General features: G+C 37.5%; 1 protein-coding gene across 1 annotated transcript; it reads left to right on the forward strand.

The window, feature by feature from the left end:
• Positions 1-280: 280 nt before the first annotated feature.
• Positions 281-14,051, forward strand: LOC144219949 (putative divalent cation/proton antiporter TMEM165). Its single transcript, XM_077750059.1, is given in 6 exon segments — positions 281-351; positions 4,453-4,547; positions 5,030-5,141; positions 13,285-13,857; positions 13,859-13,951; positions 13,953-14,051. Coding segments are annotated over 6 exon segments (1,035 nt in total). The 3' UTR covers positions 14,044-14,051.
• Positions 14,052-22,283: the final 8,232 nt, after the last annotated feature.

Here is a 22,283-nt window from a genome sequence, read left to right on the forward strand (position 1 = left end):
AAAGCTAGGCCTCTTGTACCAAACAGCTGAGTTGTAAATACAGAGGAAAAGTTCTTAATGGAAATTAAAAGTGCTATTCCAGTGAATACACTAAGGATAAGAGAGCAAAACAGCCTTATTGCTGATGTGGAGAAAGTTTGAGGGGTATAGATGATCAAACCAGTCACATTTCCTTAAACCAAACCAATAGCCTTTATCTACATGAAACATGACAAACAAACACACATCTTAACATAGGTGCAGTAACTAAAAAATGTTAACAGAGCTGCAAGAGAAAGCCATGGTCACCACTAGCAATACTGAGAGTGGATTCAACCAGCAGAGTCCAGTAAATGGGGACAGCAGAGTCCAGTAAATGGGGACAGCAGACAAACTGGGGAAAGGGATGCCATACCTCTGGGAAATTGCAGAGTGAGCTAAAAGCTAGAGTCTGGACCTCCAGGTGGAAACATCTGTCAGTTCAAGCTGACTTACCACTCCCTGGGCTGGAAAGCCCATTAGATCAGGAGCTCAAGGCAAAAGGGGCAGATCTCAGAACCAAAAGAGAATCTACCCACAGCCTTGGGCAATAGCAAGAAAGACAGTGAACTGAAAGGGTGCACAGGGTACGATGCCTGTGCTTCTCATGTCCCGGAAGCCATCAGAAGTCTCCGTCAGTCCCACTATTACTACTAAATCTATTAAACAACAAAAATTCAACTGAGCAAATTTAAGGATCAAATTGGCTTTATTCACGAATTGGGCGGCATCCTGTCTAGTGATAGAAAAAAGCTCTACCCAGCTGTAGAAGAGGAAAGGTGTTTAAAGATGGAAAGGGGGTGGGAAAAGAATGCATTGTTTCAGGCAAAGTCACCTTCCTTCCAAAGGGGTTCCTAAGGGGCAGGTTATTTCACTAGCACTGATCGCATAATTCCACGTGCACCCATTAAAGGTTACATTGCTGTGGGTTTGAAATTGCAGTTAGGCTGGGCATTATATCTTAATTTGCTGACATGGGGTTTAGCAAAAGTGACTCTATTTTTAACCTGCTATCTCCTTTTTAACATGTGGTATTCTTAAACTGTTGAATATTTGTTTAAGCACTAATACTGTAAACAGTACTATTCAAGACACTGATAAAGGAAAGACAATTTTTGTCCTCAGAAATTGCATCTATCTTGAGAAACAGGAGGAAAAGAGGAAAAAGATCATGCAATGGTTTTGGTTAGGAGTGTCATAAAACAGAATTGTCAAAACTTTCTATGGTCTCACTCCCCCTTCTATGCAATGGGAATATTGTGAATATAATGCCATACACAATACATGTAAAAACTCATTCCTTGCATGCCCCCCACAGCCCACAAATATGTTCATTCCCTAACCATCCCCCTGTCAATACCATCATACAAATGACCATTTTGGATTTACAGACCATCTCTCTGCTTTAAAGACACATATCTTCTTCAGCAATTGTGACTTGTTTTTCTAAACTACTAGTCTTACCAAAAACTGAAAAGATGATCATGCATCTGGTTGCAGGGCACTCAACCCAAATTAGAGGTACTTAATAAATACTTATAGTACATGATTTATGATATTTATCAATATTAAAACAGGGTTGGTCTCTCCAAATTAGGAAACGTACTCTTAGATAAAACAAAACAAAAATTAAGTCTAAGTCAAAATGTGTTTGAGCTGTTGAGCTGTCTGTGCACGTACGTCTGTGACCCTTGGTTGTGTATCTTATAAAACTCTAAGACATCTTCCTACTCTGTAGTTGTTCAGCTTCTAACCACTGATGTAGCATCATGCTTAAACATTTAGATGCTAGTTTGAGAATGTGTATGCACTTTGCCGGTTGTTTTATTTACAGTATTGATTTCAGGATATAAAAATTTCAGGCTATCCAAAGCTTCTACCATCTAGGAAAAGACTCGCTTGGCCATCAATCTCATAATTACTACAAAAAGCTATGGCAAGTCTCTGCCGTTGATTGCTTGATAAGGTAGAGCTAATTAGAAAATAAGATTCAAAAGCTTCTAGCCAAACTCACCTCCCAAGTCAAAACTCAGCCCAGTGTAAATGCAGTAAAACAGGATTTGCATTGAGCTGAAAGTAGTGAACANCTCTTTTTTTTTTTTTTTTTAAATTAAAAGTCTGCTACTAGATAATTCAATGTCACAGGCTCTCTACTGTATTTTTGTCAGACATAGGCCCAAGTGAAACCAATATCTAATTTTATCATTATACCTTATAAAAGGAAACTCGATACCTCTTTTCTTTTTCCTTTCTTTTTTTTTTTTTTTTTTTTTTACCCNTTTTTTTAACCCGGGGAACTCTTGATTGCAAAGCTCCATTATTTGGTGAGGGGTAGTTTTAGAAGGCAAAGAGTTAAAGACATCACTTTAAATGACAAAAGCTAAACACTTTACCCTACTTTCAGTCTCTCATCTATTCATCCTTTTCATTGTGAATGATTTCAGCTTTCTAAGCTCTTCAACTACCTGCCCCTAATTTGTATTCCTAGGGAGAGGCCTGGCTGGTTATTTTGCATTTGTGTGCTAATGTTGATGAGCTTCCTTGTCTGGGGGAGGGGAGAGGAGGAAACCATGGAGCTGGATGGGGGTGGAAGTGAAGGTGCTGGCTTTGCCCAGAGTCAAGCTGAATTTTAACCTTGAATGCCTCTTATACAGAGCTTCTAACAAATTCTTTCTGATTTTGAGAAATAGCATATCCTGTTAAATTCCTGTGTATACACACATTCAAACCTAATGTTAGCCTAATATGAAGTGTGGATTTAGAAAAATTATTTAGTCATTACAATAATAACTAAAGGATAATAATGTGCAAGACCTTGCAAGCATATAAATGCTTCAGGAGAACCTTTATAAGTCCTGAAAAGAGATAGATTTACTGGTTTTGGTGGGAAAAAAAGGAAAGAAGGAAAATGGTAAATATTTTATCAAAAGCAAAGGAGAACATCTTTTCTGCATTATTAATAGAATACGGAAAATGAAACGCTCACAGATTAAAATACTCATATCAGACCTCTTTGTAGTTTACAAATATTAATGCCCTAATCTATTTCAACCCACTGTTTTATTCTGTTTCTGAGGGCACATCAGTCAGACTAAATGAATTAAATACTTCTCATCTGCTATTTGTAAAGCAAAATAACAGTGTACTCTCATACTTATAATGGAGTAAACAGCAGTGCAAAGCAGACAGCTCCATAATGAATAATTAGTACATGTATTCTAGCTTTTAATTAACTAAAGGAGATGCCAACTCACCCACTAGAAGGAGTATTTGTGATCCACTATGGAGGTGCACTTACACACCAGCAAATTAGGGGACAGCTTCATCTTTCTACCAGCTTTGCCCAAATTCAGAATTCTAATAAAGACATAGAGTATCGCTGCTATTGCTGAATCAGTATTGTTAGAAGTTGTTGTGTGCCCTTTTTGAAAAAGAGAGTGAATTATATAATTTAACATTTAAAAAAATGTAAGATGTAATCCTGACAATGTTTTGTAAGTATAAAAGAATCTTGAAAAAAAAGCCATTAATTTAGGATGTTGCAAATTAGTGAAAAGAATTCTGAAGTAAAAGACAGAAACGGAAGATCAATGTCCAAACTGTGTATCTACTACAGGGTCCTTAAATAATCGTTTGACACACGTCCTTGAACTCTCTGTCTCAGTGCTTTTATTTCTCAAATTAGGCTAACTGTAAAAGGCAGAATGATAAAAATGTTTTTTTAAAAGATTTGAATAGCTTTAAAAACATCACAAAGGAGATTATCATCTTTCTTCTTATAGTGCAAATAGTTATTGGTTGATTTACTCTCATTTCCTCTGCAGTTTTACTAATTTAACATAGTAATATTTGCCCTCCCGGGCTGTGTTTATTTTCATCCTGGGAACATGCTTAATGGACTCATCTTGTAATACCAGTGAGTTATACACAACAAAATACAGGAATTCACAATAAATGAAAACAAATAATGCTCAGGCGTAAAGTCTCTGGTTAACCTGACAAATGTAGTCATCAAAAACACAAGAAAGAAATGTGCATTGGGGAACCTAGGTGGCTGAGTTAGTTAAGCAAGCATCTAACTCAGGATTTCAGCTCAGGTCATGATCTCACAGTTCGTGCTGAAAGCATGGAGCCTGATTGGGATTCTCTCTCTGTCCCTCTCTCTCTGCTTCTCCTCAGCTCTCTCTCATTCTCTCACAAAATAAATAAATGAACGTTTTTTTAAAAAAAAGGGAAAAAATGTGCATCTTATCTGATCATCCCAGCATGCCCTCGGATTACAGTCTAGGCAATACTTTGAAATGGATTTTCCCTGTCAGATCAAGCCAAGTATCTGGCATTTTGTCTTTTCCTCCATTGAATGAACTAAAAACTGGGCATTCTATGCATTTATTATTTATTCAGTACTTTTTTTGTTAACACATTTTGTGCCAGGTACTGTCAGGAAGATCTAGACACTTATGGCATTGCACACAGTGGAGGAGGCACATATGTAATGCTAGGAGAGCAAGTAATAAGCAAACCTGCAGGTGTGTGCACTTAGCACGGTTTGCCCCATTTGAAGTGCTTCCATGAAAATGAGCTATTTCACTTTCCTGACACCTCTCTTGGTCAGTACTGAAACAACACAGCAAAGTCTGTCCCCGTGTACCTCTAGAGCCTCATCCTCAAGAGAATACAGCTATCAGAGAGTGTCTATGGTAAATATCGTGGGTCCTCGAACTATATGTTGAAGTGACTGTCCTTTAACAAGGAGAAAAATACTTATGTGAATATTTTAAACTACAATTTGAGGTATCTTAATAAACAGAACAACCATGTTCATAAAAATAACAAATACAACATTCCCCTCTTCCTAGACCCAGTGGGATCCCTGCTTCCTATAAAATCAATCCCCGATCCCTTTGCACTGATGAGGCTCACCAGCCTCATCCACCTGTACCCCAGACTCATCTCCTGAACCTCCTGGAAGTTCAAGAACTGTTCTCATTCATAATCTCTTTTCTTTCAGGACCTGTGACTTTGAACAGGTACTTTTCCTCACCGAAAATGCAGCTCCTAGGATTTTTCCCTCCATCACATCACTTCTGTGATGCTTTCCCTAACCCCCTTGCCCTAGTTCGGTATGGTTTCCTCATACTGCCAACACGACTCTATCAGAGAACTAATTTATAGTATTGCCAGTACTTGCTTGTGTCAGATTAAACCCCAAAATCATGTCTGGTCCATGTCCGGGTTCCAGGCACAGATTCTAAGCCTCTTAGAATTTTTTGAGGTACCTGGATGGCTCAGTGGAGTTAAGCGTTCAACTCTTGATTTCAGCTCAGGTCATGATCTCACAAGATGTCTTTACATTTACGTATATCCTCTTTCATTTCTTTCAGTAATGTTTTATAGTTTTCAGTATACTAATCTATCTATCTATCATCTTTAAAGAGAGAGAGAGAGCACGAGGGAGCGGCAGAGGGGAGGGTAAGAGAGAGAGAGAGTGTGTGTGTGAGAATCTCAAGTAGCTCCACACTCAGCACAAAGCCCAACACGGGGCTGGATCCTATGACTCTGGGATCATGACCTGAGCCAAAATCAAGAATCAGACACAACTGACTGAACCACCCAGGTGCCCTTCAGTGTACTAATCTTGATCCTTTTGGTTAAATTTATTCGAGTGTTTTATTCCTTTTTTGATGATATTGTATATGAAATGTTTCTAAATTTTTCTTTTTGAATTCTTCACTGCTATTGTATAGAAATGCATTTGATGTTGTATTCTCTAACTTTGCTGAATTTATTAGCTTTCGTTTTTGTGTGTGTATAGATTCTTTGGATTTTTTATGTATAAGATTAAGTCATCTACATATAAAAATAGTTTCACTTCCTTTCCAGTTTGTGTGCCTTTCATTTTTCTTGTCTAATTTTCTTGTCTATTTTTCTTGTCTAATTGCTCTGGTAGGTGTGTACTTTTAAGAATAATTGTTGTATCTTCTTGATGGATTGCATCTTTTATCAGTATATAACGTCATTCTTTGTCTCTTAATCTTTTATTTTTTAAGTACTCTCCACATACAACACAGGGCTTGAACTTACAATCCCAAAGATCGACAGCTGCATGCTATACCAACTGAGAGAGTCAAGTGTCCCATTTTTCTCTTAATCTTTTTTTGATTTAAAGTTTGTTTTGCCTGTTAATAATATAGCCACGCTTTTTCTGTTTTGGTTACTATATGTATGAAATATTATTCTCCATTCATTTCCTATTTTAAATATACTTTTTATATTTAAAAAATTTTAACATAAGTTCTATGCCCAAAGTGGGGCTTGAACGATTGACCTTGAGATCAAGAGTCCCATGCTCCATTGACTGAGCCAGTCAGGCATCCCTCCATTCTTTTACTTTGTGCTTCTTTGTGTTTTTGCATCTGAATCTCTTATAAATAGAAAAATCTTTTTTTAAAGTCCATTCTGCCAATTTCTGTCTTTTATTTGGAGAGTTTAATCTATGTATGTCTAAAGTAATTGCTAATAGGGAAAGACTTATTTCTACCATTCAGTTCTTCACTTTCTGTATGTCTTATACATTTTTTATTCACTTCTATCAATGACTCTTTTGTGGTTAATTTTTTGTAATGTATCATTTTGATTGTTTTCCTTTGTTTTCTGCTTTGTTGTTTTTGCTGTTATTTTCTTAGTGATTACCTTGGAATTTAAAATTAACATTTTAAATTTATAACAATCTATTTTGACTAATACCAACTTAGTTTCAATAGTATGCAACACTCTGAACTTCTGTGTCTCTGCCCAACCTCCTTACATTATTATTATAACAGATTGCATGTTACGATGTTGTGTGGCTGTTAACATACTTTTCTAATCACTGTTTTACACATTTGCATAAAAGAAAAAAGAGGAGTCACCAATCAAAAGTAAAACCATATAGGCTTTTTATATTTACCCATCTAGTTATCTTTATCACTGTTCTGTATTTTTGTCACATGACTTCCAGTAATTGTCTGCTATCCTTTTATTTCAGCCTGGAGGACTCACTTTAGCACTTCTTTTAGGACATAACAAAATTTCTTAATTTTTTTATCTGAAAATATCTTAATTCCTCCTTTATTTTTGAAGATATAGAATTCTTGGTTAACAGTTTATTTTCTTTCAGTGCTTTAAATATGTCATTCCACTCCCTCATGTCCTCCATGATTTCTGATAGGGAATCTGCTGCCAATTTTATTTATGCTCCCTTGTACATGATGAGTCTCTTCTCTCTTGATGTTTTCAAGATTCTCTCTTTGTCTTTTGGCTATAGGTGATGCTTTAATGTGGATCTCTTTTGAGTTGAATTCTGTTTGTAGTTCAGTTTTTTGAATGCATAGATTAATGTCTTTCATCACACTTGAGAAATGTCAGTCTTTATTTCTTCAAGTATTTTCCCCCTTTTCTCTCTTTTCTCTTTCTGAGACTTCCATGATGCATATGTTGGCATATTTAACTCTGTCCTACAGGCTTTGTTCATTTTTCTTTATTCTTTTTTCTTTCTGACTTCTCAGACTGAGTAATTTCAATTTCCTTGTCTCCAAGTTCACTGATTCTTCTGCTTCTTCAAATCTACTGTTAAAATCCCTCTAGCAGATTTTTTATTTCAGCTATTTTACTTTTTGCTCCAGAATATCTATTTGGTTTCTTATAATTTCTATCTATTTGTTGACATTCTCCATTTGTTTATATATTGTTTTCCTGATTTCCTTTATTTTTAAAAATATTTATTTATTTATTTTGAGAGCAAGAGGAAGAGAGAGATAGAACATGAGCAATGGAGGGACAGAAAGAAAGGGAGAGAAAGAAACCAAGCATGCTCCATGCTGTCAGCACAGAGCCAGCCATAGGGCTCAATCCCATGAACTATGAGTTCATGACCTAAGCTGAAACCAAGAGTCATTCAGATGCTTAACCAACTGAGCCACCCAAGTGCCCCTTCCTGATTTCCTTTAGTTCTTTGTCCATAGTTTCCTTTAATTGAATTAAGCATATTTAAAACAGTTAACTAGTCTTTGACTATTAATTCTAATATCTGAGCTTCCTCAAGGATAGTTTCTGTTAAATCATACTATTACTGTTATTGTTATTGTTATTGTTATTATTATTACTATGAATGAGCCATGTTTTCTTATTTCTATGTATGCACTGTAATTTTTTGTTGAGGACTGGACACATTGAATATTATAATGCAGTAAGTCTGGAAATCAGATTCACTTCCACCTCAGAGATTACTTTTGTTCTTTGTCGAGGGTTTCAGTTATCCATTTGTACAATGATTTTTTCTATTTTTGCAAGGTTTGTATTCCTTGCTATACGTGACCACAAAACATTCTATACCATTATTTCTGCAGGTCAGCCTATGACCTATTTTCTTAAATACTTGAATTATATACACACACACATAATTATATCTATATCTATCCATATCCATATCCATATCCATATCCATATCTATATCTATCTGTATAAATGGTGTCTAAATACTCCAGTAGAATCAGTTGCCAGGTACTTCCCTGCCATCTGAGAGAGACAAAACAAAGGTAATGTCTGCACTTGTCCCTTTGGTAACTACCAGATCTTCCAAAACACAATCCTAAATATGTGAAAGATAATGCCCTTCAAGCACACCTTAGATTTAACCAGTTGCTCTAGTAAGGGTTGTCATCCCCATGTCCAAGAGGAGGCTGAGAATTGGTAGATGATAGCTGGTTTGCACAGGTCACTCTCTACCAAAGTTCAACAGCCTTTTCCTTTATCAAGTACTCCTCTATTAAAAATGTCTAATAATGTTCCCAAATTCCAAAATAAGTGATCCTGATGGTTTTTTTTTCTCCAGTTTAATTTTTCTTTTGGTAAAAGGATTGACTTTTGGAGCTTCCTGGTTTGCTATTTTTCGTAACACCACTCAATGTATAGCACCTTAAGTGTGCATTTTACCTTAATCTAAGCAGACCTCTTTTAATAGGTATACACTGTGTGCATCTGTGTGTTTTTTTTTTAATTTAAAAAAGTGTTTACTTATTTTTGAGAGAGACAACTGGGGATGGGCAGAAAGAGAGGGAGACAGAAGATCTGAAATGGTCTCTGCTGATAGCAGACAGCCAGATGTGAGGCCCAAACTCACAGACCAGGAGATCATTACCTGATCCAGAGGCTTAACCAACTGAGCCACCTACACATTCCTGTGTATGTTTCTGTGTGTGTATTTCCCCAATCTCTTAACTTTTAAATTTCTAATTATTTAAAAAATTTCAATTATGTCAATTATTAAAAAAAATTTTTTTGAGAGAGAGAGAGCATGCATGTGCATCAGTGGGGGAGAGGGGGAGGGGCAGAGGAGAGAACCTTAAGCAGGCCCACATTCAGTGCGAAGCCCGACTCGGACTTGATCATACAACCATCTAATACTTTTTTTAAAACAGATTTTACTTTTAAGTAATCTCTACACTCAACATGAGGTTCCAACTCATAACTCCGAGATCACGAGTTGCATGTTCTACCAACTGATCCAGTCAGGTGTCCCTCTAACACTTTTTATAGACCAATTCACCTGAGAATCTTCAACACTAAGTTTTAGTAAAATTCACATAAATTCTTCTTCTAAACTCTAAGTGTTATTAAGTTTCCTAATGATTATTGAAAGAGGTATTTTAACTGGATGGTATAGATATACTTCCCTTTATAACTCTTCATAAATAGAAACAACAGGCTTTGTCATCATTTTAGTTTGGTTATACTGTGGTTTGAATCAGTCAAAATGTTAATGCAGTTAAAATATATGTCAGTCTTCCTACTCAAGCAGACTAAAAGGTTTTCTGTTTAGCACTCATTAACTATGCAAATCTTATCAGATATCTGAGGGAATTTTGTAGTGAGTACTAGATTTATTGAATTCTAGATAGCTATAAACAGATTAATTTTCTTTAGAACTGTATATGTGTGTTGAAAGCATATAACAGATTTTGATAGATTGGGAGCTAGAATTAGCAAATCTTTATTCAGCATTGTCGGTGTGTACTATGTATCCGTACTGTCTGTTAAAGCCAAAATATGACAATGTTTGGCTTATTGTGCCATCAGACTTTGGGGAGATGATCTTATATGCTCAAATGTGTGATGTGGGAGGAACAGAAGAAGATATGAGGGAAAACTTTCTGTCTTTTAATCACAAACAGTGTTGAGCTCAGGTGTTTTAGTAAATGAGAAAGAAGTGAGTTTGAAATTATAATGACTCAATGTCACCCAAGGAATTTGAGAACTCTTGTCCCTCATAGCAGCATGTTATGGAANTATAAAATTCTCATTATTTGTTTGTACTATGCCAAGGGTTGAAAGAAGTTTCATTTATAGCTCCTGCTGTTCACTCATTTACTCAATTATTCAATCATTCATTAAAAATTTATTAATAGCCTATTGTGTTTCAGGCATTAGGGGTAAAAAGATGAATACAATATGGTCCTTGAAACTTCTAAATTATTTGGGAGCACAAATGAAACAACTAGCTAATATGATATTATTGGAAGCTGACTTAGAAGTGGTGCCTTTTTATGTATGAGCAGAGTTTAGTACCAAAGAATCTATCCTTTACGTAGGCAGAGCCTGAGCTATTTATAAGACACAAAAAGGGGTGAATTCTTCACCATTTTCTTGAAAAAATAAAATGAAATCTGTCTTGCTCATTAAGCCTAAATTTACCTGATGCCTTAAAGAAGCTAGTCAAAGAGAAAGGTCTCGTGTCCTGGAAAAGAGAGGTAACTGAGCAGGATGGAATCACTAAGAATAAAATTCTCCAACTTGGTTTATTTTGATTAGGGTATCTCTAAGATCAGGAGAGAATGAATTACTTAATCCTCTGTCTTTTCCTGGGCAGCTAGATTCAGTAGCAGGTATTAATCATCATGCCAGGTGCAAATACTTACAAATGAAACTATTCTTCTTCTCCTTGTTCATATGAGTGCGTAAGAACCAGGGTCTAGTGTGAAGACGATTTCCCAAAGGAGAAAGGCCTGATGAGGATGTGGGAAACCAAGCAGGATGGGAATGGTGCTCACCTGTGTGGTGTCCTGGTATCAGTTTCACTGCCCACGAAGGGTATTCATGTTGGGCTGGCCAGCCTGTTTAGTCCAAGTGGGATGATAATAGCAAGTATATGGTGATAGCTGTTGGAGTAGGAGGAGGGTGTCAGCTTGGTATAAGATGTAGAGTCCAAGCAAAGTGATGGAATTTTCCATATGGAGCAAAGCCCTGATGGGGTTTTAGAGCTGAAGCAGATGAGGAGGGGTTCTACATGTGGGAGAGGGCCATTATACCCTGATAAAAGTGAGGGGTAATTGTGGTGATGGGATTTTTCTCCCATACTGTGTGATGGATCAAATATATAAAAATATAGATAAAGTGAGATAGGTTTCTATTTTCTGACAAGGAAGTTACAAATAAGGAAAGGGGGAAATTACAATTAACCCCTTTGATGTTAGACTGAAATAGGAAGTATTGGTGTGGACTCATTGGTTTCAATGTACAAAGATATACATTAAATATATCTTTATATATATCTTTTTAAATATATATTAAATATATATTTTATACAGAAATAAAATAGATGTTAATGTGTATGTATATACATACATACATACATTCCCTAGTTCTGTGAAAGGACCTCAGGATAATATCTCACTAGCAACGAATACTTCAGCACACAAATCTGGGCTTCTAAATATCATTCTTTACAACAAGGGAACCAAAGAACCTTGAAGGAATAGCTGATTCTAGGAACTTTTTAAAGAAAGCAATTGTACCAGAAGGTAAGGAAATGATTTAAATAAAAAGTTAATATGTCAGATGAATGGATACAGAAGTCACCCTACATGACCTCCCATTGGCCAAAATAAAGATAAATGTAATAATGACAGTAATGGATTATTAGTCACTGAATAAGGTAGAAATCTATGAGATGATACTGATGTGAATGAATAAATTGAAAGTTTAATTAGGAATAGGATATTTTATACCTTCAAATAACCTCCCTCACAAAATAATTGTAAAGGAACAAAAACAACTTTATAGCACGAAAATCTGTCAAATATCAACCTGATCAAGAGATTAAAATGGAGGCATCTGGGTGGCTCAGTTGGTTGAGTGTCGAATTTTGGCTCAGGTCATGATCTCAGGGTTCTTGAGTTTAAGACCCATGCCCAGCTCACTGCTGTCAGAACAGAGCCTGCTTCAGATCCTCTGTCCCCCCTCTCTGTCCACCCCTTCCCCACTCATGCTCCCTTTCTCTCAAAAATAAATAGTTTTTAAAAAGAAAGAGATTAAAGTGAACATCATTGTATGCCACTAGATAAGATACAATGAGAACTCAGAATTACTTTATGATATCCCTTTGAATGTAATGAAGAGGAAAAAATAGCAAAACAGAAACTGAACGATATTCTGCAAAACAAGTGGCCTAGAATTTTAAAAATCTTGAAAATTAAGCAAAGACTGAGGAACCTTTCCAGATTGAAGATTAAGAAAACATGACACGTAAGTGAAATGCTTAATTCTGAACTCATAAAGGAGATTATTGGGTCAACTGGCAAATATTAAATGGGGTCTGAGGGTTAGATGGTGCTAATGTACCAAGGTTAACTTCTTAATGTTGATGACCGTATTGTGCTTATGTGAGAAGATGTCCTATTTGTAGGATATATACATTTAACATTTGGAGGTAATGGGATATCAGATCAGCTACTTATTCTCCAATGGTTCAAGAAAAAAAGTTCTTTGTTCTGTACTTGCAACTTTTAAATATATTTGAAATTCAAAATAAAATCATATTTACATTATTAAAAATAAGATCCAGAACTCTGGTGCTGAGTTGCCTTGTTTCATATTGCAACTTCAATCTTGTGAGCTTGGTTAAGTCCTGTAACCTCTCTGAGCTGCTATTGCTTCCTCTGTGAAAGGGGTATCATAGTAGTAACTTCTTAAAAGGGTTATTTTAAAATTTCAATGAAAGGGGCACCTAGGTGATTCAGTTGGTTAAGCATCCAACTCTTGATCCCAGCTTGGGTCATGATCTCACGGTTCATGAGTTCAAGTATTGGGTTCCGCACAGACAGTGCAGAGACTGCCTGTGATTCTCTCTCTGCCTCTCCCCTACTTGCATTAGCCTCTCTCTCTCTCTCTCTCAATATAGGCTTAAACAAATTTTAAAGTAAAGTTTCAGTGTAAAAGGCCTTCATATAGATTGACACCAGCTGCCCCGGTTCATTCCAATAAAGAAGATCCTGCTACGCAGACAAATTTGGGATTTATCCACGCATTTGTCGCTGCCATATCCGTTATCATTGTATCTGAGCTGGGTGATAAGACATTTCCCATAGCCACCATCATGGCCATGTGCTATAACCGTCTCACGGTGTTGGTTGGGGCTACGCTTGCCCTGGGCCTGATGACGTGCTTATCAGTGTTGTTCGGCTATGCCACCACTGTCATCCCCAGGGTGTATGCGTACTATGTTTCCACCGCATTAGTTGCCATTTTTGGCATTCGAATGCTTCGAGAAGGCTTAAAGATGAGTCCCGATGAAGGTCAAGAGGAACTGGAAGAAGTTCAAGCAGAATTAAAGAAAAAAGATGAAGAATTTCCGCGAACTGAACTCTTAAATGGGCCAGGAGATGTCGAAACGGGCAAAAGTACAACGATACCCGAGAAGAGATGGCTGCATTTCATCTCCCCCAACTTTGTCCAGGCTCTCACGCTGACGTTCTTAGCCGACTGGGGGGACCGCTCCCAGCTGACGACGATTGTGTTGGCAACTAGAGGACCCTTACGGCGTAGCAGTGGGTGAGACAGTGGGTCACTGCTTATGCACTGGACTGGCAGTGATTGGAGGAAGAATGATAGCCCAGAAAATCTGTCAGAACTGTGACTATCATAGGAGGCATCGTATTTTTGGCGCTTGCATTTTCTGCACTGTTTATAAGTCCTGATTCAGGTTTTTAACAAGCCGTTTTTTTAAATTTGTATTTAGTTTAAGATAGGTAACTCTTGTCTTTATGTACATACTGTACATTATAACAAAGTGATGGAAAAGACTGTATTTTGTAGCATTGATTTGCGAGTTTGACCCATTTAATGAAAGGTTAGGTCTAAAAGAAATAATCATTGATTGATTCTATTTGCAACAAGGATTTTTAAAAGAAACCTGAAAAAAAATTCTTAGGAATTATTTTTCTTGATTAGACATGATTTTCCTGACTCATTTTTTTAAAATTGTTTTTAATTTTTTTTTTTTTTCTTTTTGAAGGAGAGAGAGACAGAGTATGAGCGGAGGAGGGGAAGAGAGACAGGGAGACGCAAAATCTGAAGATGGCTCCAGGCTCTGAGCTGGTAGCACAGAGCTCCTGGCGGGGCTCAAACTCACAACCGTGAGATCATGACCTGAGCTGAAGTCCTAGGCTTAACCAACTGAGCCACCCAGGTGCCCCTTCCTTACTCATTTTTATGGAATAAAATGAAGGGTGCAATGTAGTCATGTGTAAATGTCTACAAATGAGAGTGCATGGAGAGTTCAGTTTTTCATATTAAAGGAAGAAGCATTATACATTCTTTACTCACTTAATACAGAATCTTTTTTAACTTAAAAAATCTCATTTTTCATCTTCAATTGTGAATCCAAGATATGTTTCAGTTCAGATCCATCAGATGAATAATATAATTTAGTTTAACCATATTATAGTTTCATGTACTCTAAATGCCTCTATAATAACAGTGTTGGATATCACCAAGTTCCAGTTATGGAAATGTCTGTGTATAAATACACATACACTTTTACTGCCAGAAATATTCAAACTTCATAGATGTCACAGTGGCAGAAACTGTCCAAACCAGTAACAATAGATGACAAAATGCATTTTCACATTCATAAGTTTTCACTTGAAATTGAGAAAATTCAACATAGTGAAGAAAAGGAAATTTATCTTTGTTTTTTGTTTTTTTTTTTTCTGCTCTAACAAATTACCACAAACCTGGCCTAAAATAAAATACATTTATTATCTCACAGTTCTGTAGATACAGATTTGGATGGGTTTGGCTTGATTCTTTGCTCAGGGTATCACAAGACTGAAATCAGTTATCTCCTGTGCTGGGCCCTTATTTGGAGGCTCTGGGGGAGAATTCCCTTCAAAGTTTGTTCAGATTGTTGGCAAAATCTAGCTCCTAGCACATATAGATAGAACTGAGGTTCCTGTTTCCTTGGTGGCTATTGTCTGGAAGTCACCCTGAGCTTCTCCAGACCACCCATACCCCTTCTGATGGAGCTCCTTCCATCTTCAAACTGACCCTGGTGGGTCAAGTCCTTTGCACACTCTGAATCTCTCTTATGTGGCATCTAGAGAAAGTCCTTTGCCTTAAACAGGCTTGTATGGTTAGATCAAGCCCACCTGGATAATCTTTTTTTAGGCCAGCTGAGCCATATAACATAACACAATCATGGCAGTGATATCTTATCACATTCATAGGTTCCAGTGACTAGGGTGGGGAACTTTGAGTACCTTCTCTAGAAATTTAGCCTACTGACATAAAGCAGGGGGAGGGGGAGGAACAAATAATGCATTATTCTGTATGATGATATTTAATTTTTGATGGGCAATTTAGAGGCATATTTTCTTGAAATGTCAACAGCATAGGTATATATGCATAAATGATAAGAGAAAAAAACTGAACCAACATGAAAAGAATCATCCTCAATGTTATTTCTCTACTGTATAAGTACAACATAGGTAATTTTGAGGACATTTGAAATTATACACTCAGCATATATATACATGCTTCTACAGATAATACAAAATTATTTCGGTATAACTTATTTAGGTTTAGTTAAAACTACACAGTATTAAATATTTAATGACTTTTACACCTTCTCGGGTTCCCATTCTTAACTGCCAAATTGGCTAAATTATTATCTACAGAGATATAAAAGTCAGTGGAGGAAACGAAACATGGTTTACTGGAGGAGGCTGTCAGGTGATTTCTAGAGTTACTGTCATCACACTTGTCCATACCAATTTTGTCTTTGTTGCCACAATGATGAATGTTTTGAAACATTTAGAGAATTGTATATTAGAAAGCGCAAAATGACAACTCAACTGGGCAATCACAGATTCCTGAAGCTGTGTAACCAAAGGCTCTTATATAAACAATAACCTGCATATCTATGGGCTTTCATGCACACACTCCCAGGAGTGCCTGAACCTGGCCAGCCCCTCCCCCATGGTTCTATAGCTCAGAGGCTTGGCTTAGGTGGGGTTGGAAATGCCCTAGAATGGCTCTTTGTTGATTTTCCCTCGTGCTAGAGCCTAGTGTTGCTGCGGAGCAAAGTGCTATTGAATTTGCTCACTCAGGCAGAACACTCAACAGGAAGGAAGGAAGCAGCCATTCTTTCTGGTCCTATTGTCTGACCGCTGGGCTTAAGCAATCAAACAGCTCTGTGGCCATAGCTGGATGCTTACAAGCCTGTCGTGGGGGGTTTTTTTTTTTTTTTTTTTTTACCCCCGGTGGGCATTGGGGAAGGGGGCAGGGATGGATAGAAACTGTATTTTCATGGTTTTCACTTACTTTTGATTATTTGGTGACATCCTGTCATTCCTCACTCTCAGGTACCCATTTTCTAACAGAATGTGAAAAGAGAGTCAGGATGGATGAGAGTGTACACGTTTTGGAAGTGAGGTAAAGGTAGCTATAGAATGGGCTCTCACTTCGGATGCTTCTGTAAATGGGAAGAAGTAAATATTTGCATCACTAATATATTCTGAGATTAGTCATCATTTTTCTGAGATTAGTCATCATTTTTTAAAAAATGGTTTTTAATGTTTTATTTATTTCTGAGACAGAGAGACAGCGTGAGCAGGGCAGGGTCAGAAAGAGAGGAAGACACAGAATCTGAAACAGGCTTGAGGCTCTGAGCTAGCTGTCGACACAGAGCCGGGCGCGGGGCTTGAACCCACGAACCGTGAGATGACCTGAGCTGAAGTCAGATGCTCAACTGACAGCCACCCAGGCACCCCATGAGATTAGTCATCATTTTTGAATAATAGTTTTTAATATGCTGCTGACTTCATGTCTTTATACAAGTCATTTGTCTTCTTTGTGCTTCACCTTTGTTTTTTTTAATTAATAGAATAAGGATAAAACCCTACCTTGTTTCTTTCACAAGGTTAATATAATAGTCAAATGTGTGAAGAACTGCTCAGAAAAATATTGCATTACCTTAAATATAATATTAAGATTCTCTTGCGGAAAGAAATGCCACCAATTAAACAATCAAGATGAGGAAGAAAATTTAATGAAAGCCAAAAGTTACTGAATAAAAATAATAAATTTTGTCAGTGATGTATCAGTTTCTAAATTATTATTTTTTAAAAAATTTTTAACGCTTATTTATTTTTGAGATAGAGAGAGAGAGAGAGACAGAGTGTGAGCAGAAGGACAGGGAGACACAGAATCCTAAGCAGGCTCCAGGCTCTGAGCTGTCAGTGCAGAGCCTGATGCAGGGCTCGAACTCATGAGCCATGAGATCATGATCATGATCTGACCTGAAGTTGGAACCTTAACCAACTGAGCCACCCAGTTGTCCTTGTTTCTAAATTATTGACAGCTACCTTCAAAATCTGACAAGTTTCTCCGAAAACCAATAGCCTTGGGATTGCCATAAGGAGGCAGTTAGTAGAAATCTATACTTAGCAGCATAATTCTGTGCATAATTCTCAATTTCTAAGTGCAATTTTAAAATGCATTTATTGGAAGACCAAAACTTCATATGATTATTCTTCTTTTACATATGAATTTTAGGGGAAATGAAAATTTAAAAATCAAATACAATTTGAAAAGTAATTATAGTTAAATTTTGTAGGGGAAATGGTGCCTTCATTAACACGAGCTTTAAATTTAATTTTTTTTTTGATGTGAATCCTAAGTAACTGTAATGATTATAGTTATTCAGAAGTCATGAGGAGTTTAAATTACCTGGGTTATTTGGGGACTTTTTGATAGTTTCTGAGGAAACCATGCCACAATCTTTAATAAGTAATAACTTTTAACATTAAAGTGTGGAGAAAGGCAGTAGCTTTTGAAGAGCTTTTGAAGGGTCAAGTCACCCAAGGCTGGATATATCTTCTAAGGAACACAGTCAAGGAAATATTCTCATTTGATTTTGAATGGATTTTCCCTTCTCATGGGCCAAATTTCAGGGGAAATCTGTGGCTAACTTGTTAGTCTAGAATCATGGGGTCTAGAACAGAGCCCAGAGGGCCATACTGAGATATCACCTGATTTGGCACCCCCTTTCTTTGATTTGCCACTTTTAGAAGTTGGGTAATGATGCCAGGCTCTCTCTCTTGGCTATGTCCACTCTTCTTCACATCAGCAATTCAGTATTTGACACTATTTGTGTAATTTTCCCAAGTAAGCATCAAAGCAAGTACTTTCAGAAAAGATTAAGGACCTCTGAAAGGAGAATCTGTTTCACCTGTTCCTTAAGGATATCCAGGCTATCAAAACAGTGAGGGGAGCTCATAGAAGCTGACAGCCTTATAGTGATTAAAAGAGACCAATAATTCCTCAAATGTAAGCTAGGCTTAGATACTCCCATGTGCTATGATTTACAAGAGGGCTTGGAGAACATCCAACTCTCAAAAACATATTCACCCAGTTAACCCAGTGTCAAAACTTGATCATTTTGAGGTTATTTCCTTCCATGATCATTCCTCTGGGGTGCAGTCACTTGTTTTTTGAATGAATTCGTTTTCCAGGCTCCCTTTCTTAGGGATGAGTTGATGTGGAAACACCAGAGCCTACAGAGGAATAAAAGTTGGGCTGAAAAAGGAGAAAGGTTACTAGAGAGAAGGGGGAGGCACTAGAAAACAAATTTGCTTTTAAGTAGGCTCCAGGCCCAACATGGGGCTGAAGGTACCTCCTAGAGATCAAGAGTCACATGCTGTACCCACTGAGCCAGCCAGGCACTTCAAGAAGTTTCTTTACAATGCACAAAGAGAAGAGCAAGCTAATTCTAAGTAACTTAATAGTCTACTAGAACAGAGTATAATTTTCTTTAAAGGAAATAAAAAAGCTACAGTGTAAAATTCACAATGTCCAGAATCAAACATCAACCACAAAAATTACCATGCATGAAAAGAAGTAGACAGATATGTCCCACCTCCAGGAAAGAAGGGGGAGCGATAGAAAAAGACCCCAAATTACTGAGATAGTAGAATTGTCAAACAATATTAAAATGGCTCAAGGATTAGAAAGGAAAGCACTAGTCAAGATGATGATGGAAGATCTAATGAGCAGCAAATGGAAATTTAGTTAAAAATGTTATATATTGGGGGTGTTGGGTTGGCTCAGTTGGTTAAGCATCCAACTCTTGATTTAAGCTCAGGTCATGATCTCACACTTTGTGGGATCCAGCCCTGCATGGGGCTCCACACTCACAGCAGGGAGCCTGCTTGAGATTCTCTCCCTCTCTCTCTGCCCCTCTCCCTCACACAGCCTCTCCCTCTCTCTCTCAAAATAAATAAACTTAAAAAAAAAAGGTCATATCTTACATGAAAATTTCACTGCAAATTTTATGATAAAACAAAATTTTGTTGACCTTGAAACATGCCATTGGAACTATAGAAAATAAAGCACCAGGGACTCCCAGTTTCCAGTTTTTCATGTAAGGGGCTTGGATGTCACCACCGCATCTTAGCAAGTGAAAACTGAACAAACTGAAAAATTAACAACTCTTCTTAGATCCTTCAAAGAAGTGAGGTCCCAGGACAGACCACTTCCCCAAAATTGGAGAGACAGTCACTTACAGAGAATCAGAGCAGAATTACACAATTACAAATTATCAGAGCAGAAATGCACAAGCAGAAATCTCACCAGGCTCAGATAAAGGAGGGGGATTGACTTTATTAGACACTACATTGTTTCCATTTTTACTTTTTTTAATTTTTAAACATTTATTTATTCATTTTTGAGGGGGAGGAGCAGCAAAGAGAGAGGGAGTGAGAGAATCCCAAGCTGGCTTCATGCTCAGCACAGAGCCCAATGAAGGGTTTGCTCCTACAACCGTGATATCATGACTTGAGCCAAAGTCAGATGCTTACCTGACTGAGCCATCCAGACACCCCCTTTTTTATATAACATGTTTTGCATATAGCAGTGTATATTAAGTTAATGGTCACTTAAGTTTGAATCCGTTCTTTACTCCTCTCCCCCCGCCAACCATGATTTAAGTATATGGTATAATACTCTATATTCATTTACTGTGAATCCCTTGACTAATTTTTATAGATGTATCTATTTTTACTACTTTTGTGTATCCTACTTTCTTACTCCTACTATATGGTCTTTCCCTTCCACTCAGAGTCCCCTTTAACATTCCTTGTAGGGCTGCTTTAGTGATGATGAGTTTCTTTAACTTTGGTTAATCTGAAAAACTCTTTATCTCTCCTTTTATTTTGATTGATAGCCTTTCTGGATAGGGTTTCTTAACTGCAGGTTCTTTTTCTTTCAGCACTTTGAATATATGATGCCACCCCCTTCTGGCTTGCAAAGTTTCTGTTGAAAAATCAGCTGATAGACTTATGAGGTTTCCCTTGTATGTAACTATTGTGGGGGTTTTGTTTGTTTTTTGCTGCTTTTAAAATTCTCTTTTTATCACTACTTTTGCCATTTGAAAAACCATGGGTTGATTTTGTTGGGGGCTTTCTGTGCCTCCTGGATCTGGATTTCTATTTTTTCCCCCGATTCAGCAAGTTTTCAACTATTATTTCTTCAAATAAACTTTCTGCTCTTCTTTCTCTCTCTTGTCCTTCTAGAATCCCTACACGTGATGCTGTTTCTGTGTTTCCTAAGTTTATTTTCATTTATTATAATTATTTTTTTCTCTTTTATATTCAGGTTGATTTTTTTTTTTTTTTTTTTTTTTTTTACTTTGTCCTCCAGGTTGCTGGTGCATTCTTCTAGTCTACTATTTATTCCATCTAATGTATTTTTAACTTCTGTTATTTTGTTCTTCATCTCTGATTGGCTCCTTTGTATCTTTTCTATCTAATTATTAAGGGTCTAACTGGTGTCTTCCACTCTTTTTTCAAGTCCAGTCAGTATCTTATGACCATTACTTTAAATTATCTATTATGCACAATTATCTCCATATCATTAAGGTCTCTAGCTGTGATTTTGTCCTGTTCTTTTATTGGGGCCATAGTCTTCTGTCTCATCATTTTGTCTAACTCTCTATGTCTTTTTTCTATGTGTTAGGAAAGTCAGCTTTGTCTCCTGTTCTTGAAAGTAGTACCTTCCAGTGAATTACTTCCTGTTCACCAGAACCTTGTGCTTCAGGGGTGTCTTCTATGTGTATTGTGTGCACCCTTATGTTGTGGCTGAGCTGTTTTTACCTTCAGTCCAGTTGTCTCCAATGGCTTTCTCTGCCTGTTGATACAGTTTTGTCCCTGTGTTGTTAGTGGGCCATCCTGGTGCCATGATAGTCTTGAGTTGAGTCAGACCATGCATTTGCCAAAGATGTAGTAGTGCCAAATGGCAGGGTGCTTCCCTGTGTTGTCCCCTGAGAAGCTTTCATTGTTGGGCATGGTCTGCAGTCAGACTAACTGTCTGCAGCCCACTGATGGGGCTACAGTCAAACTGGTGTGTGTGGTTATCTTCCCCTCTCCCTGGGGCAGGAATCACTTTAGAGTTGTGTGGCCCCTGTTGGGTCTGCTTACACACTGCCAGGATTGTGGCACCATATTGAAAGGACTCTGGTCAAAACATATTGAAGGGGGATTGCCACAAGAGTACAAGTGGGTGAGTCACACAGCAAACTTAAGTAGTGAGTGCTGGCACAGCATTGGTTCCTGCAGATGTCTGTGTGCCTAGGCTGGGGGAGAGGGGAGAGAAATGGTGCTGGCCAACTCCCTTGTCCTTGGGGAAGTCTCCCAACAATCCCTGGCCCTCTACCACAGGCTCTGAGGTCAGTAAACAAATCTTTCTGTATAAGCCAGGTGTTTTCTTGATGGCACTGTTTGTTATGCCAGTTCTTTAAGGGTGGCTCTCCCTGCTCTCCCAGAGCCAAGCCTGCTGATTTTTAAAGTTCTAGGTGTTAAGCTCTGCTGACTGTAAGATTTCAGGAAATTAGGCCCTTCTGCTTTTCAAAGCCAAATGTTATGGGGCTTTGTCTTCCCTGGGTTGACTGGTGC

The sequence above is a fragment of the Crocuta crocuta genome, unplaced genomic scaffold (assembly GCF_008692635.1).
Source record: "Crocuta crocuta isolate KB4526 unplaced genomic scaffold, BGI_CrCroc_1.0 scaffold189, whole genome shotgun sequence".
NCBI classification, from domain to species: domain Eukaryota; kingdom Metazoa; phylum Chordata; class Mammalia; order Carnivora; family Hyaenidae; genus Crocuta; species Crocuta crocuta.